General features: G+C 37.5%; 1 protein-coding gene across 1 annotated transcript in view; it reads right to left on the bottom strand.

Annotated features, from left to right (window-relative positions):
* Positions 1-21,187, bottom strand: part of abhd18 (abhydrolase domain containing 18) — a 57,585-nt gene that overhangs the window by 20,714 nt on the left and 15,684 nt on the right. Inside the window, exons 5-10 of the mRNA XM_052035859.1 lie at positions 20,668-20,768; positions 14,859-14,937; positions 12,561-12,645; positions 10,701-10,728; positions 3,850-3,988; positions 1,386-1,475 (exon numbers count right to left, since the gene is read on the bottom strand). Of these exons, the coding sequence (XP_051891819.1) occupies positions 1,386-1,475; positions 3,850-3,988; positions 10,701-10,728; positions 12,561-12,645; positions 14,859-14,937; positions 20,668-20,768 (522 nt within the window). The remainder of the gene's footprint in view (positions 1-1,385; positions 1,476-3,849; positions 3,989-10,700; positions 10,729-12,560; positions 12,646-14,858; positions 14,938-20,667; positions 20,769-21,187) is intronic.

Here is a 21,187-nt window from a genome sequence, read left to right as displayed (position 1 = left end):
CTGTTTGGTCCATTAAATTCATACTGGGTCTAACAGCAATACAGCTGGTCCCACACCCCTACTCTCTCCACAAGGCCCTTCAAAATCTTTCCTGTGAGACATTTATCCAATTCTTTTAAGAAGCTTTGCAACTTTCAGACCATAACTAATTTTTGTGTAAAATAAATTTTCCTCATGTCACTGCTAGTTCTTTTTCCAGTCACCATCATTTTACATACCCTAGTTGTGGATTCCCTCTGCCAAAGGAAACAGTTCTGTATCTACTTTGAATATCAACAGAAAGACTGCAGATGCTTGAAATCTAAAATAAAAACAGAAAGTGCTGGAAATACTCAGCAGGTCAAGCGTCTTCTGTGAGAAGAGAAACTGAGTTAGCATTTCAGGCCAAAGACCATTCTTCAGAACTTTGTCTGACAAAGGGTCTTCAACCTTAAGTGTTTCTCTATCTACTCTGTCTCTACCCTTATTGACTTAAATATCAGATTCCCTCACAATCTCCTCTCTTTCAGTTTCTCCAGTCTATCCACATAACTCTGGAATCAATTTAATCATCTTCATCTGCAATCTTTCTAAAGCCTTTAGATCTTTTCTGAAGTGTCGCATTCAAGGATTATCCTGAATTAGTAGCCAATTACAGTTGATGACAGCAAGGGTCAATATTATTTAGTATGATGCAGACAATTGGTTGCTTGATGCCTAGATTAGTTATGCTCAATAAATCTGGTTCTGTCTTCAGGGGATTAACGACAAAAGAGCTGGCAGGTTGATGGTAGATGATGTATCAGCGAATCAAAGGCACAGCTGTTCAGAGGTCAAGAGTTTGGTGCTAAGTGACTTGGGAAGTGCTTTTCCAGGGACATTGCTGTTGAAGGGTGACTGAGGATTGTGAGCAATTTATGGGATAATGGAAGGAATCAGAGAATATCCAAGGCAGCAATTGAGATGGAAGTGAGAGGTACCAACGATGCTAAAATAAGGAGATGGTGTGAATATGGAGAGTTTATGTGGCGGGAGAGATTAAGGAAGGACCGGAAGGCAATTAATTCCAAACAGAGGGAGAGGGAGGTAAAGTGAAAGATTAAAAAAAAAATTAGCAAATTTGGAGCTGTGGCTAAAGGAGGAAAACAAGAAGATATCTCAGAGAGAAATTTGGCTTGGAGCTTGAATGGACACCAGAGACAGAAAGTTATAATTAATGTAATCAAAGATCCTTTTTCAAAAAAAACCTTCATATGATGTCAACAGTAACAAATGCAAGTTTAATGCCAACACACAAACTCACAGAACTGTCAAAATCTTATCACAACATTAGAAAGCTTCCATTCAATTCATGTAACATTCAAATATTTCTTCAGATCAAAATGAAACCAATGGCATTTACTCACTGTAGTAAAAACTCCCGAAGCTGTTGACCAAGATAGACAGGGTACAAGTGGTATGGGCTTGGGCCAGTTAGTTGCAGCTAATGACGCCATCTACAAATTAAATATTTAGTATGTCACTGCAATTAGAGTCATGGAGCATTACAGCATAGAAAAAGGCCCTTCAGCCCATCTGGTCATGCCAGCCTGATTTTCTGCCTCGTCCCATCTACCTGCACCAGGACCATATCCACGCACCTATCCAAACTTCTCTTAAATGTTACAATTGAACCTGCATCCACCACTTCCACTGGCAGCTCATTCTATATCACCTTTCACACTAAACCTATGATCTAGTCTCACCCAACCTGAGGGGAAAAAGCCTGCATGCATTCACCCTATCTATACCCCTCATAATTTTGTATACTTCTATAAGACCTCACCTCATTCTCCTGTATTCCAGGGAATAAAGTCTTAACCTATTCAACCTTTCCCTGTAACTCAGTTCCTCAAGTCCCAGCAACATCTGTGTAAATTTTCTCTGCACTCTTTCAAGCTTATTGATATCTTTCATGTAGGTAGGTGACCAGAATTGCACACAATACTCTCAGTTTGGTCTCACCAATGTTTTATACAACTTCAACAATAACATCCCAACTCCTGTACTCAATGCCCTGATTTACGAAGACCAATGTGCCAAAAGCTCTCTTTACAACCCTATCTACCTGTGACACCACTTTCAGGGAATTATGGATCTGTATTCCCAGGTCTCTTTGTTCTACCGCACACCTCAGTGCCCTACCATTCATTGTGAGTCTTACCCTGGTTTGTCCTCCCAAAGTGCATCACGTCACACTTGTCTGCATTACATTCCATCTACCATTTTTCAGCCCATTTTCCTAGCTGGTCCAGATCACTTTGTAAGCTTTGATAGCCTTCCTTGCTGTCCACTAGGCCACCAATCTTGGTGTCATCCCCAAATCTGCTGATCCAGTTTGCCACATTATCATCTAAATCATTAACATAGATGGTAAACAACAACGGGCCCAGCACCGATCCCTGTGGCACACCACTAGTCACAGGCCTCCAATCAGAGACAACCATCTACTACCACTCTCTGGTAGTATTAATGCAATTAATGCAAATCAGGCTTCTTTAGAAGCCATCTTATCTATTGGTTTTCTTTAGTAGTACAAAAATTCAACTGCAAACCAAGGCTATTCTATCTATTAAACTTTAATTTCAAAAGCAATACAGAATCAAAACCACATGTTATCACCCCCACGCACAACCACCACAATCCTTTTAGGGAAGGTGAAGTAACCACAGGTCATCTTTTTCCATGATGAAATTCGAATGTTTCTTTACTCACCCCAGAAAATTATTTTAAATTCTATTATAACAATGAAACGCATATATATTGACAGCAATTCATTATAATTTCTCATATTTTATGAAACAAAACTAGATGATCCTATGTCAAGCTCACTATTATAATTTCCATGTACTTTCTTCCTGAAATCATATACATTGTAAACAACTGCAGTACCAGCATGAATCTCTGTGACACCCCTCTGATTGTGAACTGCCAACCTCCAACATCCTTACATTCTACTTCCTGCCAATTAGCCTAATTAACCCGGTCTACAAAAGAATTAAAGTCACTTATGATTAACGCACTACTCTTTTTACTACTTCTTGATTTATATTTTTTCCCCTATACAGTGGCTATTGTTTGGAGGCAGACACACTTCTCTTGCTCTATTTTTCAAAAAAAAATCGCTCCACCCAAATGAATTCTACATCTTATGAATTTAGATAGTCTTTCACAACTGTACTTATTTCACCTCTTAATAGCAGAGGTACCACACTACCTTTTCCTTCCCACATCCTCTAAATGTTAAATATCCCTAAAGATTGGGTTCCTATCTTTGATTTCCTTGTAATTATGTCTCTGTAAAATCAACCTCAACAGTGCTAGTTAACACCCCATGAGGATAGTGGTCCCAGTCCTTCCAGGATGCAATCTGTCCAGTTTGCATAGGTCCCACCTTCCCCAGAAATGATTCGAATGCCTCAGAAATCTAACTGTACCCACCTACACTGTCCCTCAGCCGCATATTCATCTTATCTATCCTCACATGGCACAAGAATTAATCCTGAAGTTACTACCTTCTTAAACATATCCTGCAACTCCTTGTATTCAGCTTAGGACCTTTTTATCCCCCCACAAAAACCTATGTCAATGGTACCAACATGTACCACAATCCCAGCTGTTCATCCTTCCCCTCCAGAATGTTCTGCCGCCCCTCTAAGATATCCTTGATCCCAAGAGCAGTGAGGCAACATATCATCTTGGAGTCATGTTTGCAGTCACAGAAATGATGATCCATTCCCCTTATGTTGAACCCTATCTCTGTTTCATGAGAATATTATTACTTGAGTGTACCTGATCCACAATATTTCTTATTGAAATGTTCAAACTTACATGTCCTCCCATGGATATCCCAGTCATTCCTAAAGGTCCGTAGCCCCCTCTCTCCAACCAATGAAGAAGAGCTGCAGACTCCAGAACCAGAGCTCCTCCCATCACAAAAAGATCAGAAACATTCCTTAAACTTGACCTCCTAACCAGAAAAAAACAAAATGGAACAAGTGAAAAATATGACTTTTAAACAGTAGCCCTGAATTTCTCACCAAAAACCACCTTCTAAAGTATTTATATCATTATCACCAAAACGTAGAATTTTCCAGAGTGCAAGGCGCAAGTACACTCATTCATTTATAGGCAGATTTTCCCCTTCTACAGGGCCAACCCCTACTGATGTTTAGCTCCATGATGATTTCTTGTACTTCAACCATAAGGATTTTTCTCATATGGACACAGATAAGAGTTAACAGAGCACACAAGTGGCCAATACAAAGTCCAGTTCTCTCTCTACCCAAAAAAAGTATGATGGAAGACCAAGCAGCAGCAATAGGTATAGTATCCATTTTCCCTTTCCAAGAGCAGATGTGACGAGGGGACCTCTGTTGACAATTCTGGAATCGTTTCCAGTTGTTGTTAATGCTAATACAAAATGGAGGAACTAATTACCAGCAGCATCTATGGACTTTGACCAAAACATTATTTTGAGCTGACTTTCAACTCTAGGGTTAAATTTGTACATGTTTTATAAAAATGATTACCTACAGGTCAATATATAATGATTTTCTTACTGTTCTATATTTTCCCTCGATTACTGGACACACATTAAATTACTCATGGTTAGTTAACTCTACCAACATAGCTCCCAGACCTAAAGAATCAAGCCATCCAATTTTTGGTTGAATACTTCAAGAAATGAATACAGGAAAAGTCAAAAATGATGGCATTTTTTTGTGGAAGAGATGCAAGATTGTAAGTCTGTTCTTCTAAAATTCCACAGCCAGAAAAAAGAGACAACAGTAACTTACTCCAGCACTCAATCTAACAAATTCTTCATAGACTAATACCAAGATCGCCAAATTATTCAGTAAGATTCAGAGATCAGTCTTCAACTTTTAAACTAAAATTGTCAAGGAATGTTTGCCAAACAATAATTGCTTAAAGTATTAATGAATGTTTACAGTAGAGCTTCAGTATTGGCTGACTTTAATGATCTTAGTTTTTAAGTGGAAATTTCACAATCAGTAATCAAAAAATTAGACAGAAAAAGGCAATGATTAACTCAGAACTTGATTCATTTTAGCCACTTCCATTTAAACAAACATTATTCTACTAATCAAGGTTATACAAATGCAATGCTCTTTAGCATCTTGAATGACCACAAAACTCAACACAATCTATTATCTTAATTTATCAATTTATTCTCCTCAGTATTTCATAGAATATTTACAGTATAAGCAGTTCTTTAGCTCATCAATTCAGTGCTGGCTATCAGAGCAACTTTCTAGTTCAATCCACCTACCTTTCTCGGTAGCCTTGTAAAATTTGTCTCCATCATACACTTATCCAATTCCCTCTGAAACACCACAATAGAATCTGCCTCCACATCTATTTTCCAGAGTCCAACCACACTGTGTAAGAATATTCTATACATGTGACCTTTAGTCCTAGACCCCTCCACTAAGGGGAAAATGTTCTCACCTTCCACTTTGTCCAGACTTTTCATCATTTTATATACCTATAAAATATCCCTCAGCTTCTTCAAAGAAATCAGTCTCAGCCTCTCTCATCCATCCTTCTAACAGTAGACCCTCATTCCTGGTACCATACTTGCAAATCCTTTTTGAACTCTAACGCCTACACATCCTTCCCTTAACCTGTTCAAACACAAGACACCAGTTAAGGGTGGGCCAGTGTTTTATAAAGGTTCAGCATAACCCTCCAACTTTTCAATAAAGCCCAGAATCATGTACATCTTTCTCAACATGTTCCGCCACTTAAACAATTTGTGCAACGTATCCATGGGTCCCTTTGCTCTTGCATCCTTTTTAGAATACTATCCATTATACCACATTGTCTCTCATTTTTCCTAGCAAAATATAAAACCTGACCCTTTACTTCATCAAACATTATATGCAACTTGTCTGCCTATTTACTTCCTCAGAAGGATAAAGAAATTTGGCATGACCTCTTTGACACTCACCAATTTTTATCAATGCACCATAGAAAGCATCCTATTTGGATGCATCACGCTTGGTATGGCAACTGCTCTGCCCAGGACCGCAAGAAACTGCAGAGAGTTGTGGACACAGCCCAGCGTATCACAGAAACCAGCCTCCCCTCCATGGACTCTGTCTATGCCTCTTGCTGTCTTGGTGAAGCAGCCAGCATGATCAAAGACCTCCCCCACCTGGGTCATTCTCTCTTCTCTCCTCTCCCATCAGGCAGAAGATACAGGAGCCTGAGGGCACATACCACCAGGCTCAAGGACAGCTTCTATCCCACAGTGATAAGACTATTGAATGGTTCCCTTATATAATGAGATGGACTCTTGACCTCACAATCTACCTTGTTTGACCTTGCACATTATTGTCTACCTGCAATGCACTTCCCTGTAGCTGTGAAACTTTACTCTATATTCTGTTATTGTTTTTACCCTTACTACCTCAATGCACTGTGTAATGAATTGATCTGTACAAACAGTATGCAAGACAAGTTTTTCACTGTACATTGGTATAAGTGACAATAATAAACCAATACCAATATTCTACCACTCTATTTTTTATTCTGCTGCAGTCTAATGTTATTCTTCTTGTAGTTCATGATCCTGGCAAGTTCTGTGTTATCCACACATTTTAAAATTCTGGCTTGCATGCCAAGTCTAGGCAATTAACATTTTAAAAAAAGCACTTGTCCTAACACCAATCCCTGGAGAAGACGTATTCGCCTTTCTCCATCACCCTTTGTTGCCTGCACTTGGCCTTCTTCACATCCATGCTGTCAATGTCCCTTTCATTCTATTTGCTTCAACTTTGTTGATAAACTTAGTGTGGCACATTATCCCCTCGAAGTGCATGTACACCACATCAACTGTACTACTTTCTTCAACTCTATCTAGTACCTCATCAAAAAATTCTATTGAATTGATTAAACATGATTTGCCCTTCACAACTCTATGTTTACTTGCCATAATTAATTTATTTGTCCCCAGGTGACTATTAATCCTATCCCAGATCAATCTTTCCAAAAACTTCCCCACCACTAAGATTAAACTAACTGTCCTGTAGTTGCTAGTGTCCTTCCTCTTTATTTGAAGGCGATAACATATGCTACTACCCAGTTCACTAGCATCACCCTATATATGAAGAACATTGGAGGAATGTAGTCAGTGGCTCATACATTTCCTTCTTTATTCCCCCTCAAAATCCTTGGATTATTCCTACCTACTCTTGATTTCTTACTTAAAATTAGGCCAACTTTTCAAATATTTCCATGCTATCAATTTTCAATGCATTCTGTCTTTCAATTACTATTACTTTAGAAGCACCCTCTTCCCTGGAGAAGGCAGATGAAAAGTACCTATTTAATACCTTATCAATGTCCTCAGCACCCATGTGCAAGTTGCCACTTTGTTCATAGTAGGCCCCACTCTCCCCTTTTACCATTTATATGCTTACAGAACCCTTCTAGATTCCCATTTACGTTGGCAGTTAATCTTCTCATACACTTTTCTCGCATCTCATTTTAATTTTCACTCCCTCCTTCCACTCCCAACCACAATTCTTTTGCAAATTGGTCTGGATTTTGCTGGTATTTAAAACCTGACAACTTGTCATACACAACTTTTTTTGAATCTTTCTGTTTACCTCTTTCATTATCCAGGGAGCGTTGGATTTGTTTGTTCTTTATTTTCCCTTCATGGGAACGTGCCCCAACAATACCCATTTCTTTTTAATAAATGCCCCAATGTTCTGTTACTGATTTGCCTGTCAACTTTTGGCTCCAATTTACCTGTGCCAGATCAACTCTCATCCCATTGATGTTGGCCTTCCTGCAATTAATTATTCTTACTTCATATTTCTCTTCCTTTTCTATAGCCAACCTAAACTTTACAATGTTATCATTGTTATATGCCAAATGCTCTGCTACGGGAACCTGCTACCCACCTTGATCTACCTCATTCTCCAGAACAGATCCAATAAAGCCTCCTTCCTCCTTGAACTAGAAACATACTGCTGCACAAAATTATCTTGGACACATTTTAGAAACTTTTCATTCCCTCTGCACTTAACACTGTAATTATCCCAATGTAAATCGGAATAGCAAAAGTCCCCTGTTTATAACTATCCTTGCTTTTACATTTCTCAATAATTTTTCTGCATTTTCAGAATTGATTTTAAAATAATTTTTGTTCATCTCACCACTGGCCACTTCCAACCAGTGCCACATATCTATTTATCTATTTTGCACAATACATTTATAACCATTTATATTGTGCCTTTAACGGAGTAAAACTTCCCAACAGACTTCACAAGATCAGTATCAAACTAACTTTGACGTCAAATTACCCAATAATTAGAACAAATGAGAGGAGTAGAGTGCAAGAAAGAAATAGCTTCAAGGAAGGGATTCTAAAATTTAGGCTGGCAAAGCAATGACAAGGAAGGAGCAATTAAATTTGGGAATGAGTAAGCACTGGAAATTAAGGACTACAGAGACCTCAGGATCTTAGGGCTGGATGGGATTACAGAAATAGGAAGGCAGCCACTGAAGATCCTAAAACAAGAATACAAATTTTAAAAATTAAGTTTTGAACGTTCGGGAATGAATGCAGGTCAGTAAAGGCAGGGCATTATAGGTGAACCAAGACTGGTGCAGGCTAGGGTTCTGGTAACAAAATTTTGGATGAACTGAGTTATGAAAATTGGAAGATGCAACAAAGATGGAGTGTGCTGGAATAGTGAGATTTAAAAAAAAGTAGCATAACAAATGAGCTAAACAGTGTCAGGGCTAGACAACATTAAGTAGATGAAAAAGAGACAACCTTCATGATACAAGTACATAATCAGTAGCTCAACCACAGATCAAATATGACACCAAGGTGGAACCAACCTGGTTCAGTCTCAGATAACAATTAAGGGAAGGAATCAAGTAGGTGCTAATCAAAGCTTTTGGTGGGAACTGGGGACAAGGGATTTAATCTTCCCAATAATGGTTGGAAGAAATTTCTTGCTCTTTCAGTACTGGATGTTGGTCAAACAATCTACCAACATTTAGACAATGGAGAGGTGTGGTGAATTAAAGTAGAATACTATCCGAATACACTTATCATCAATGTATTCACAAAGTCACCAAGGGATAAACATTGAGAAATTGGAAGGGTCTTTAGTAGTAATGGGACATGAATTGGAAGGTAAATCATTGTAAGTGCTTTGGTTATGACAACATAAGAATGAATCCAGATGAGTGCAATCCCACAGAGGTGGAGAGGTTAAAGGAGGAATCATGTGAGCAACCACATCAAAGGTTATGGACAGGTTGTAAAAGGATAAGGAGAAAGAGTTTATTTTAGAAACAGTTACAAGATGATACGACTCCACCATGAGCTCTTTTAGTTCCAACTTATCATACTCTAAATACACCACCAAATCATTAAATATTCTCTGCAGCTTTCCCTTAACTTGTCCTGATTTTTCCAACAAAGATATGTCCCCACTGTTAACGTTATGGCAGTCTTAAATTCTATTTTAACTCCACAACTCTAAATTAATCCATCTTGTGTCAATCACTTATTGTGCACCCCAATTTTACTTATCAAAAATTTACTAGTATTCATGGCATCTAGAATAAAATACAATTCCTCCTGTTCATGCTATCACTCTACTGCCATCGGTACGGGCTACAAAACTGTCAATTCTTAAATTACCCATCATCTTGATGGTTCTGGTCTATTCCATCATCCAGACTCAACCATTACAATGCTTAGCTTATATCTGTCATTCTCTTTAAACTTATCTAAAACAATCGGGCTTCTGTCACAACCCATAACAAATCTCATTCATTCATCACCTTATGCATATTGATCTTTGGTTGCTCATGATCCAGTAATCCGGAGTTTTAAAATTCTACCCATTCAAATCCCTCTAGTGTCTCACTCTTCACCATTTCTATAACCTCCTTCAATGCTGCAACCCTTTGAGAACAATCAACTAGCAGCTAATCTAGTGTTATCTTGTTTATTTTTTTGTTGTGTATGTTAGGTCAGTAGCCTCTTTAAACAATTTCCATAGCAAAAAAAAATCTGCCCAGGCGCAGGGTGCTTTACTTTCCTTGAGATATAGTGTAATTCCTCAAATTTTGTTCCTTAGACTTGGCCTCAGTTCTGTATTGCTTAACAAGAAAAGGCTTGCACTGCAAATGGATTTTATATCCAAATCTGCTGACTTTCCTTCAGAGACTAGAGTGAAAGCATGCAGAAAAGAATCAACAAGGGAAACAAACAGTTTAACTAAGCATTTAAAGACACATGTTTTTCACCTCTAGCACTTGAGATGTAGTCCTTGAAGTTAAACAAAACTTATCAAAAGTACAATCAATTATCCTGAAGGTCCTGGACATTTATACAAGGCAGATAAAAAAGATCACAGTGGGACAAGCCTAATCACGACAAGATACAGTTTAATAGGATTTTTCCCAGAAGTAATCAAGGAAGGCCACAAAAATAATGAACTATGGGGTGCTTGATCACCAAAGAATGAAGAAGTCGATTCAGAATGTCCAGAATGAAAACAATCCAGCATTTCTCACAACAACAAAAAAAATTATTTGAGAAAGCAGAATATTCAAATTATTGTGAAGAGGAAGAAGAATTATACAAGAGGCACACAAGTACACATTACTGAAGTACTTACACTTGATCTTTAGGTTTCCTGTAGCCATGTAACAATGCCGTCAGGAAAAATAACCTATTTCATGTGTTTTTTAAAAAACAGTACAACAATATGTACAGTGTTAAATGTTAAAAATGTACTAATGCATAATGAACTGCTGCTAGTAATAGCAACATAATATCTAAACAATTCACTAAGCTATTTGGATATCTTATTAGAAAGTAATCACATCAAGACAAAATAAAGAAGAAATTATGTAAAGTTCACAACCAGGATAGTGGAAAAATAATTTCTATCCTGCCCTTGGTTATAAGTAGCTCCCTAGAACATCAAAAACAGCTAACACTATATATAGATTAACTAATTTGCAAAAAACTGCACCTGCCTGCTTCACCAAATTTTCATGCCAATATAAACAGACTGAAGGTTACTGGAAAGTGTAGACACAGATGATCAAATACTCTGTGGAGTAATGTGGCTTCCATTCCGTTCTGAAAAACAGAATGAAGCATGCTGGAACTGAATGCTACTTAAGTAGCTTAGAGCATTTGTTCAATTGTTTTTGAGGTTTTAAAAAAGGGATTTAGTATTTAGATGTTCTCCTTTTTCACTATGTATCACGCTTAAAATATTAATTGAGCCAAAGGAGCACAATTAATGGATAGTGCATTTGAGTACAATGGCATGAAATTGATTCAAATCCTTACTCTCGAGCTTTCAACCAAGACTTTTCATGCTGCAAGATGGCCACCCATTTAGTTGAAGGTTTACCCAAGAAAATAAAGAATATCTTTTGGACAGACACGAGCATAAAGAAAATTGCCAGGAAAAAAGTCTTCAACTTAATATTAAGTCCATTACTTTACTACTCAGGACAGGACACCATTCAGGGCAGGTTCCTTTAATAAAATAAACAATATTCACTTTTGAAATTTTTGATCCAGTTTATTAATTTAAAACAATAGCATGGGCATAACTCCCTCTTAAAGAAAATGAACCAAGCCATAACAAACAAGATTCAGATCTTCATTTGGCCCATAAAAGTTATTGGCCACCTGCACCTGTAACCTGCCACCTATGCCATTTGATCCAGCATGCCCCAGGCACAGCCTTTCACAGTGAGCCCAGCTCCCAGTACTTTGCCATGGTCTGGCACAATATAGGGACCAGCTCAACATAAATCTTTAGTTGTATTCACAGAACCCCTCTGATAGGCAGTGAGGCCATTCCCACACTTTCAGGGGCTATCAAAGTTGTCAACATGGTCAGGCCTATTGTATGTTCGTGAATATCTTTAACAGTGACAACAAAAAAAATGTTGGGACAAAAAAAATTCAAAATATTCACATTACGTTTAGAAAGTTAAAAAGCACACCCACACACACCAAAAATCAATCAAACTAACAAATAAATAAATAAAGATGACTATTTACTTTTCTTTTGGGAACCAAGGACTCCCACTCATTTGAATAGGACACAGGTTGAGAGGCAGATGTTACAGCCTCAGAGTTAGGAAATCAGGAAAATCATGATTTCCTCTCAGAGTTCATATAGAGTGTCCTGGAACAGCAAAGGCAGCAGAATGAAATATGCCATTGCCAATTTAGAGTAGCACTGGAAACTGGGATTTACATAGAAAAATGCACACACGTCCCAGCATTGGCACAGGTAGCAAGGTAAAAGATGTGCTTTAAGAACTGCCTTATTGTTGTTTTAAAATGGTTACTTTGGAAAATTTGCTTTTTGATCTGATCTTCACTAGCTATTTAGTTAGGAAACAGCCCTTTGAAATCATAATTCCAAATGGCTAAGCTCTCAGTAATACTACTTGGTGATAATAAAACTGTAATAGTAAAATCTATAAATATTCACAAAGGATATAGTATGGGTTTTCCAAAAGAAGTGATCCAATGCATGCTTCCTTTATCATTGGACGAGCCATCAAGGTGCGTCTTCGCCAGTAAAACTAGGAATAATTTTAAAGGAAATGTGTTAAATCAAATATCCAACGTAAAAAGAACTTTATTAAAAGCCATAAATAAAGGTGACATTTTTAAAATCCTGTCATGTCACCTTTCAGGTCAATACAAATTTGAAATTGCTGCAAGGAATACAATTTGTAACATCAAGATTTTCATTTATTTTGTAACCAATCCCAAGTTTCTTACCCCTACTGATAAAACACACATTGAGTTTTCCATACACACATTGCACAGTAACTGAACAGGAATTTCACTTTTTATAGCGAAACAGCAGTCAAAGCATTGTTTTAGACTTAAAATCCTGACTCCACAATAGAATACATGTGTCATCAACAATCTGGCCTGTGGTTCAAATGATTACTATAGCTGATTAATCACTGTAGCCATTTGTCTTTAATATGGTGAAAGATTCCATTAAGCAACATCCATAAAAGATAAACCCATCTGAGAAAAATGCCATTATGCTATTCATTTCCTCAGTTGAAAATCAGTTAACTCAGTATAGACTAGGAATAAACACCTGGAATATTCATGTTACTGTGCTAAGTAGCACAAGCCAAGCACGACGAATTTTCTTTTAGAGGAGGGGAAATGAACAGAGTTCTTACTTATTTTGATGTACTTGAACCAATATTTCTGTGGGTCCTGACTTGTTTATGGTACAGTTCCATAGGCCCTTCACTACCTCGCTGGAGATAAGAATCTGGAACAGTTGTTGACGACATGGTTCCTCAAGCCTGCTCCACCATTCAATAAGGTCATGACCGATCTGATATTGGCCTCAACTCCACTTTCCTGACTGTTCACACAACATTTGCCTCCCCAACAGACTAAAAACTTGTTAATGTAGGTCATGAATAATTCAGCCTTCATAGCTCTTTAGGGTAGAGAAATCTCTTTAGGGTAGAAGATTCAAAACTTCTCAGAAGAAATTCACTCTCATCTCTATCTTAAATGAACAATTCCTTATTCTGAAACCAACCCCTCCTCCCCCCCCCCCCCACCAAGTTTTAGATTTCCCCATGAGGGCAAGCAAGCTCTCAGCATTTCCTTTGTCAAGAATCCTACGTTTCAAAAGGATCACTTTTCATTCTTTTAAACTCCAGTGAGTTTAGACCCAACTTGCACATCCGTTCCTCAAGACAATCCCTTCACCCCAGGGATCAATCTAGTGAACCTTTCTGAATTGTTTCCAGGGATTGCTAGATGAATGTATACAGGTTGGTATTTACTCTTTGGGAATTTTCAATCATTAAATTTAGAGACAAAAGCCATATGCACTCCACCAGATGTGGTTTCAGCTCCGACCTAATGATTTGTAGCAAGGCTTCCCTACTTTAAATTATATCCTCTTTACTCACAATTTGTTCTTTTAACCTATCTTTGTATTGTCAGCAAAATTGGCTACAAGACACTGTCCCATCATCCAAGTCATTAATGTTGATTTAAAATAATTAAGGCTCCAGAATCGATGCCTGTGGCTAATAATTTATTGTAGAACACTAGAAGGCTATTCAATCATAGAGAGAACGGGTTGGTATCAAAATTGAATCCAATCCTACCATTCAGACATACAGAATTGATCTATGGCACAGTATGGGTTGAACAAGAGAGGAGTAGACTCTTTTTTAAAGCAAAAAGCAGGGAAAGGATCAGGTCAACCATAAAGCCCTCTCACAATTAAGTAACCCACTGCAATAAAAAAACATTAACGAATTGGGAAGGGTTAATGCACAGTTGAAGACATAAACCACATTACAAGCAAAGAAGTACAATTAAACTCCATTAATCCTGCACACTCAAGACTTTGGTGGTGCCAAACCAGCAGATTTTCCAGACCACCGGATGTTTTACCCCAATTAACACTTTTAAAATTCACCTTTTGTTTAAAAAAAATGGTACACAGTAGAATAATAAATCATCCAGATAACTCAAAGAGCGAAACAAGAATGTGGGAGCTGGAGCCCCTGATGAGTGAAATGGGAACACGGGAACAAGCACCCAGTCACCCAGATGCCAAACCATTTCTGAATAGTTGCATTGTGGATTATTGGAGTTTTACTATTACCAAATAACAATTCTACTTTTAATTAAAAGTTGCTATAATGATCATCATGGCTTTCAGAAATCGTATATCCAGCTATTTTATGTTGATTACTTAAGAATTTAAACTGATAGTGCTGTGTTCTCCACTTACATGGTCTCCAGTGCCTGCCAGATGAATGCATACAGGTCGGTATTTACTCTTCCATTCTTTGGGAATTATAAACTGAAACCTGCAGCAATGGCAGTGTGAGTAACTTCACGTGGCAAGTTGCACAATGATGTGATAATCATAAATCCTAAACACACAGAATCTGGACTGAAAAAGACATCTGATATATAATTTATCTCAGAAAGCTAACATGCAAACGATTATTTGTCCATAATGTGTAAAAATAAACAACCCTATCCTAAATCTCTACAACTGAAATCCTTCAGATAAAGTTGTGTTCTTGATAGCCACTAAAACTTTAAATTTTCTTAATATATAACAATTGAATCAGTAACTTAGTAAACAATATATTAGAATTTTGAGATTAAGCTAATTCTTGAAGTGTGTTGGCATAACTTTTCCTTCCTTAATCCAAAGGAACATTTACATCTATCTCTATCCCATCTAACAGGAGGATCTGGGCAGTCTGTCAATACATGGAGCAGGTGCTCCTAATCCCCAGTAACATCCCACATTCACTATGCTGACCTGAGTGCAGACCTGAGCCTCAGTACTGATATCCACAACATTTACACTAACCCATCCAACACCACTCCTCACAGATGGCCTTTCCACACTGAACTGTCGGCAACACTTTACTGCAAGATTGGTGACAGCCCCCAGAAATTATCCTTGGTTCCTCAAATGTATTGGTGTTCCAAAAGCTTGTGGCTCACCATTTCAACACTCAGTTATTAAAAGTGATTTGTAACATTGCATGAAAGACATTAAGCTTGACCAAGCAAGGGGAGCTTGAGATTCGCAGAATTATTTTCTTCAACACATTATGAAACATGGCCACCAGAAAATCAGAAGTATAAACCCAATACAGTAAACATGTTAGCATTTGGTATTTTGCAGGACCCATGTCATTTCTGGAAGATGGCTCATGATAAATATTGCGATGTTGTATTTAATCATCTAGGACAGTTTGCATGACCAGAGTCTGTTAAAGACTTTGAGCATTCCTTAGCAAGTTTTAGAGCAGAGCAGAAGCTCTGATGATAGCCAGAGGGTAAACAAGGAATTGTGTATACTTCCATGTGGACATCTGCTCAGAGAGACTGAGTGCATCACAACTTGGGCAAACTGGAGCCTGGCAACCTGATAAAACTAAATCTCTAGCCCAAACACAATAACAAAAAAAAGCTGGAACACTCAGCAGCTCAGGCTTTCCATAGATGCTGGCTGACCTGCTGATTGATTCCAGCATTTTCTGTTTATATTTCAAATTTCCAGCATCTAGTTTATATGTTCACAAAAAAAATTTCATTAAAAAAAGTTGCACCTGTATTTGGTATCAAATTTTAATTCTCACACCTTCAGCCCCTTGACATCTCATCTTAGCAATCCAACATATCCCTTTCTTTTACTTCCCCACTGAAATTGCCATTGATCTCAATTTTTCCCACGTGATAAAGAATCCCGCATTCTCACTACTCTGAGTAAGGAAGTTTATTGATTTTCTTTTTGGAAATATACAGGATTATTTTGTGTCTATAAACGTCACTTCGGAATTTTCAAAAAGTGAAAATACTCTCTCTACCTCTCCAATTTTAACAACCTCCGTCAATTTTTTTCCAGCCAATTCAGCCCTTGCTATTCAGTCCTTCACGATAATTATACACTGTTAGATCTTGCATCATCCTTAAAATTGTATTTTCTTTCCTGATTCTGTATCCTTTTAATGAGACCAGAACTGTGCAGAGAATTCCAAATATGGTCCAACAAAGGTTCTATATACTTAATATAAAACTTCTCTTTTTCTATTCTATCCATCTAGAAATAAGTTATGTGTAATTTTATAGATGCATGTTTACTTATTATGTGTGAATCACCATCTCCAGACACCTGCATAATTCTATCCAATTTGGTCTCATTTTTTCACGGGAGTGAGTAGCTCCTACCATATTGCTCCGCCAAAAAGAATCACCTCAGAGTGATGGAAATTCATTTGCTATTTACAAACCTTTCAAATTTTAATGTCCTCTTGAATTCTGTGGCAGTTTTCCTTAATATTAACAACACCCATTAAGTTGGAGTTATCCAACAGAGCCCAAACAGAAATTTTATCATTGATCCCCATAGAATATTGCAATCCTTCTTCTGCCAATGTGAACAATTACCTTTCACCCTCTTTTATATTATTTTATCATGTATTATGGAACTACGATTTGTATCGTTTCAAAGACCTTTGAAAGCCTGACTTCCCTTTTAGAAATCTGTCCTGTCCATTTTCATTCACATTGGTTGCTACACATCATTTCCATTTTATCCTCAAATATAGTTTCCAATATCTTTTCAGTATGACATTAAACTAACTGGTCAATAGTTCTGTCTCTCTTTGGTTTCCAAGAATAATGCCCACCAGTCCTCTAGTTCCTTTTCCTTTATTAGTGAATATGCCTTTGGCATTTCTTCCCTAGCTTGGATACAAGTAGCTGTGGATACAATCCATCTGTTGGGTTTATAACAAAATCTATAAATCACTTGTTCAACTGCAGCTAGAATAGTGTGTCCAAATCTGGAAATTCTACTTCATAAGTGATGTCAAGACCTTGGATAGGGGACAGAGGAGATTTAAACTAAATGTATAAAGAAAAAAGGAATGCAGTACACGGAAGATTATGCTCCTTAAAAATTGAGAGATTTAATAGGACTTCAAATCTGAGGGCTTTTGACAGATAAGGATAAATTGATAATCTGGCAACATCGTTAGCAATTGGAGGCTACAAGTTTAAAATTACAGCAGAAAAAGTTAGGAAAAGGAGAATTCCTGTTTTACTCATTGATTTGACATTGGAAGCAATCCAGTAATAACTTAAAAAGGGAATTCGGTACATTTAAAAAGAAAAACATTTTGGAGAAATAAAATACTATAAAGCTGGAAATCTGAAATAAATACAAAAATTGAAACATACAGCACAAGAGGTAGCAATTGTAAAGAAAGAAGCAAAGTTAACTTTCCATGTCAACAATTTTCATCAAAGTACTTCTGGGCCTTATAGAAAGAACACGGAACTGGGTCTTGCAAAACTAGAAGGCACATGGTAGGTCAACGAAACTTCTTATGTTCATGATGACGTTTAATTACTTCATTTTCTCCAAACTTTCTATAGTGAGGTGCTTTGACATCCTTTTGATCCTCTCTTCTAATGTCACATTTATTTTTGCAGTTTCTCTGGTAACAGCCAAGGCTATCATTTCACCATTTATCCTGTACTTCTCTCCCTTGTTTTGCTATTTTTGTATCTGTGGAATACTTTTAATATTTATATTGTTTGATGATTTAATTTCCTATTTCTCTCTGATTTCCTGATTGCTTTATTCAAGACAGTTGCATGCATCTTTGTATTTACTTTTGGCTTTGCTCCAACCCATCCTTTCATTCATTTCTCCAATTCATTCTGGAGACTTTGGCTTTTTTCAAAGCAAAGTATATTTCCCTAAACTCGTGGTCATCTAATTGATTATTTCCTGAAACTATTTGAACTCTTGGTCAAAATTTTTTCTCCTGTTTACCTTCCCAAGTTCAATCCTCGATCTCTCACTATTAGCTATTTTTCCCCAAATTCTAGTCTTTGTCTTCCTTATACATCTCAATATCATTATAGGATCATTGAGTTGTACAACATGGAAACAGGATCTTTAGCCCAACTTGTCATATTCACCAAGGTGCCCTCCTGAGGTAGTCCCATTTGCATTTGGCCAATATCCCCCTGAACATTTCCTATTCACGAACATGCCCAAATGTTTTTTAAATGCCCACCTCTATCACTTCCACTGGCAGCTTGCTCCAAATACCCACCACCCTTTGTGTGAATACCTTATCTTTCAGGTCTCCTTAAATCTATACCCTCTACTTAGAGACTCCTCTAAGCTGAGAAAAAAACTGTGACCATCCACCTCATCTACGACCCTCCTGATTTTATATACCTCTGCAAGGTCACTCCTCAGCCTCTTTCACTCCAGGGAAAACAATTCCAGCCTATCCAGTCTCTCCTTAAAACCTCAAAGCCCCCAGTCCCAGCAACAGCCCTGTCAATCATTTCTGCACGCTCTCTAGCTTAATCACTATGGTGATGAGAAGTGCACACAATATTCCAGGTGCAATATCACCAACATCCTATATAATTGTAACACGATGACCCTAACTCTTGAATCAATGCCCCATCCACTGAAGACATGCCTACCACTCACCACTTTGTCTACCCGCATTGCCACTTTCATGGAATCATATACTTGTACCCCAAGGTCTCTCTGTTCTACAACACTCCAGGGCCCTGTTGTTTACTGGACAAGTCCTGCCCTGGTTTAACTCCCCAAAATGCATCATTTTGCACTTATCAGAGTTAAATTTCATCTGCCATCCTTTATCAGCCTCCCAGTTTATCTAGATCCTGTTGTAACTTTAGATAACCTTCTTCACTGTCCACCATACCAATTTTGGTGTCATCTGCAAACTTACTAGTCATGCCATCTATATTCTCATCCAAATTGTTAATATTTATGACAAATAACAGAAGCACTAATCCCTGCAGCACACTGCTGGTCACAGGCCTCCAATCTGAAAAACAACCCTTCACTACCACCCTCTGACTCCTTCCGCCAAGCCAATTTTCTATCCAGCTGGCTAGCTCAATCTGGATTTCATTTGATCTCACCTTCGGACTAGTCTACCAAGTGGGATCCCTCGTCAAAAGCCTTGCTAAGGTCCATGTAGACAACATCTACTGTTCTGCCCTCATCAATCCTCTTGGTCACCTTTTCAAAAAGCTCAATTAAATTCATGAGACAGTTTCCCAAGGACAAAGCCATGCTGCCTATCCCTAATCAGTCCTTACCTTTCCAAATGCCTTTCTATTATTATAATCCTTATTATATTGTGATCACTGTTGCCCAGATGTTGCCCAGATGTTCCCCTGAACTTCTCTTATTTGTTCTGGTTCAATGCTGATTCTTGAAATCAGCTAATAATTATTGGGTTTCATTTAATTTGGTTGGATTCCCACTATTAGTTTAATTTTTGTGAGCTTTTAGCAAGATTCTTATTCTAGCAAGATCTCTATCAATATAGTTTTTCTGGATACTAATCAAAAACAATGAACCCTTAAATATTATTGACCTACTACTGTTCTATACTTTTCTTGTTTAAGGTTACCCACCTTGCTAAGAACATAGAACAAAATAAGATGCGACCTTACTAAAGGGAGCAAACAACTCCCAATTCTCAGTGTCAGGTCATGACACATACTTTACGGACCTTTTGTCTGAATAGTTTGATTAGGAAAACATTTTACTGTTCCTATGCTTTTAATTAAATCTGATAGTTATGTACGTTTCTAACAATGTAAAGTTGAAAAACTATCATTGTTGTGTTAACTAGCAGAATCAAGTTACCTAATGTACTGCACTCAAAATAGATTTTTGACATCATCAACTTTTGAGCTTGAACAAATTATGACAATGACACAATGGGAAAAAAATAGGAGGAAAAAAATCAGAAAATATTAATGAATTGGTATCATCAGTAATTGCAATTATATATTAATAATAATATAGACTAATAGAATAGTTATATAAAATTCAGATGATGGTTGAAAATAATTGGAACATTTAGGAATGTAACCTTTACATCTTAAAAAGAAAAATCTAATGTTTTCTTTTAACTGTTTAAGGGTAAATCACATCACATCTCAAAAAAAACTTGCAAAAACATTTAAGAATCATTTGTATACTTTCATTTCCTTACCTTGCATTGACAGATTCAGTTGGCATAATCCCTGGCAGATAATGATCCAGTGGGGACACAAAGTGTCCATCCATGATCTGACAATCAGCCTGTTCCTCCACCTGTAGAGAACAACTACTATTGTATTCAATTATGCACACAAAGAAACAAACACTAATTTTCCCATTATCCCTCCCATACTTAAAAAAAGACATCCACTCAGGCTGTGTGCTGCTGTGCTGGGAACCTGGTGTAAACTCCTGCTCTCTGCTGATGCTCTTCCAGCAAAGAATCACCCACAGTTTGGTGTGGAGAGGCTGGCCATCAGATACTTATCTATATTAATCCTATCGCTTGGCCTGTAACGTTCAATGTCATGGTGTTTCAAGTGCTCATCTAACAAAATTAAAAATGCTCATCTTACAAGTTATGAGAGTACCTGCCTCTACCACCCTCTCAGGCAGGAGCCCAAATATCTTCAGCTGCTTAATCAATGGCCAAGCAGACAGAATTAAAAGGTAGTATACAATTAAATTAATTT

The sequence above is a fragment of the Pristis pectinata genome, chromosome 2 (genome assembly GCF_009764475.1).
Source record: "Pristis pectinata isolate sPriPec2 chromosome 2, sPriPec2.1.pri, whole genome shotgun sequence".
Taxonomy (NCBI): Eukaryota; Metazoa; Chordata; class Chondrichthyes; order Rhinopristiformes; family Pristidae; genus Pristis; species Pristis pectinata.
The sequence above is the reverse complement of the archived record's forward strand: the minus strand, read 5'-3'. Positions and strand labels throughout refer to the sequence as shown.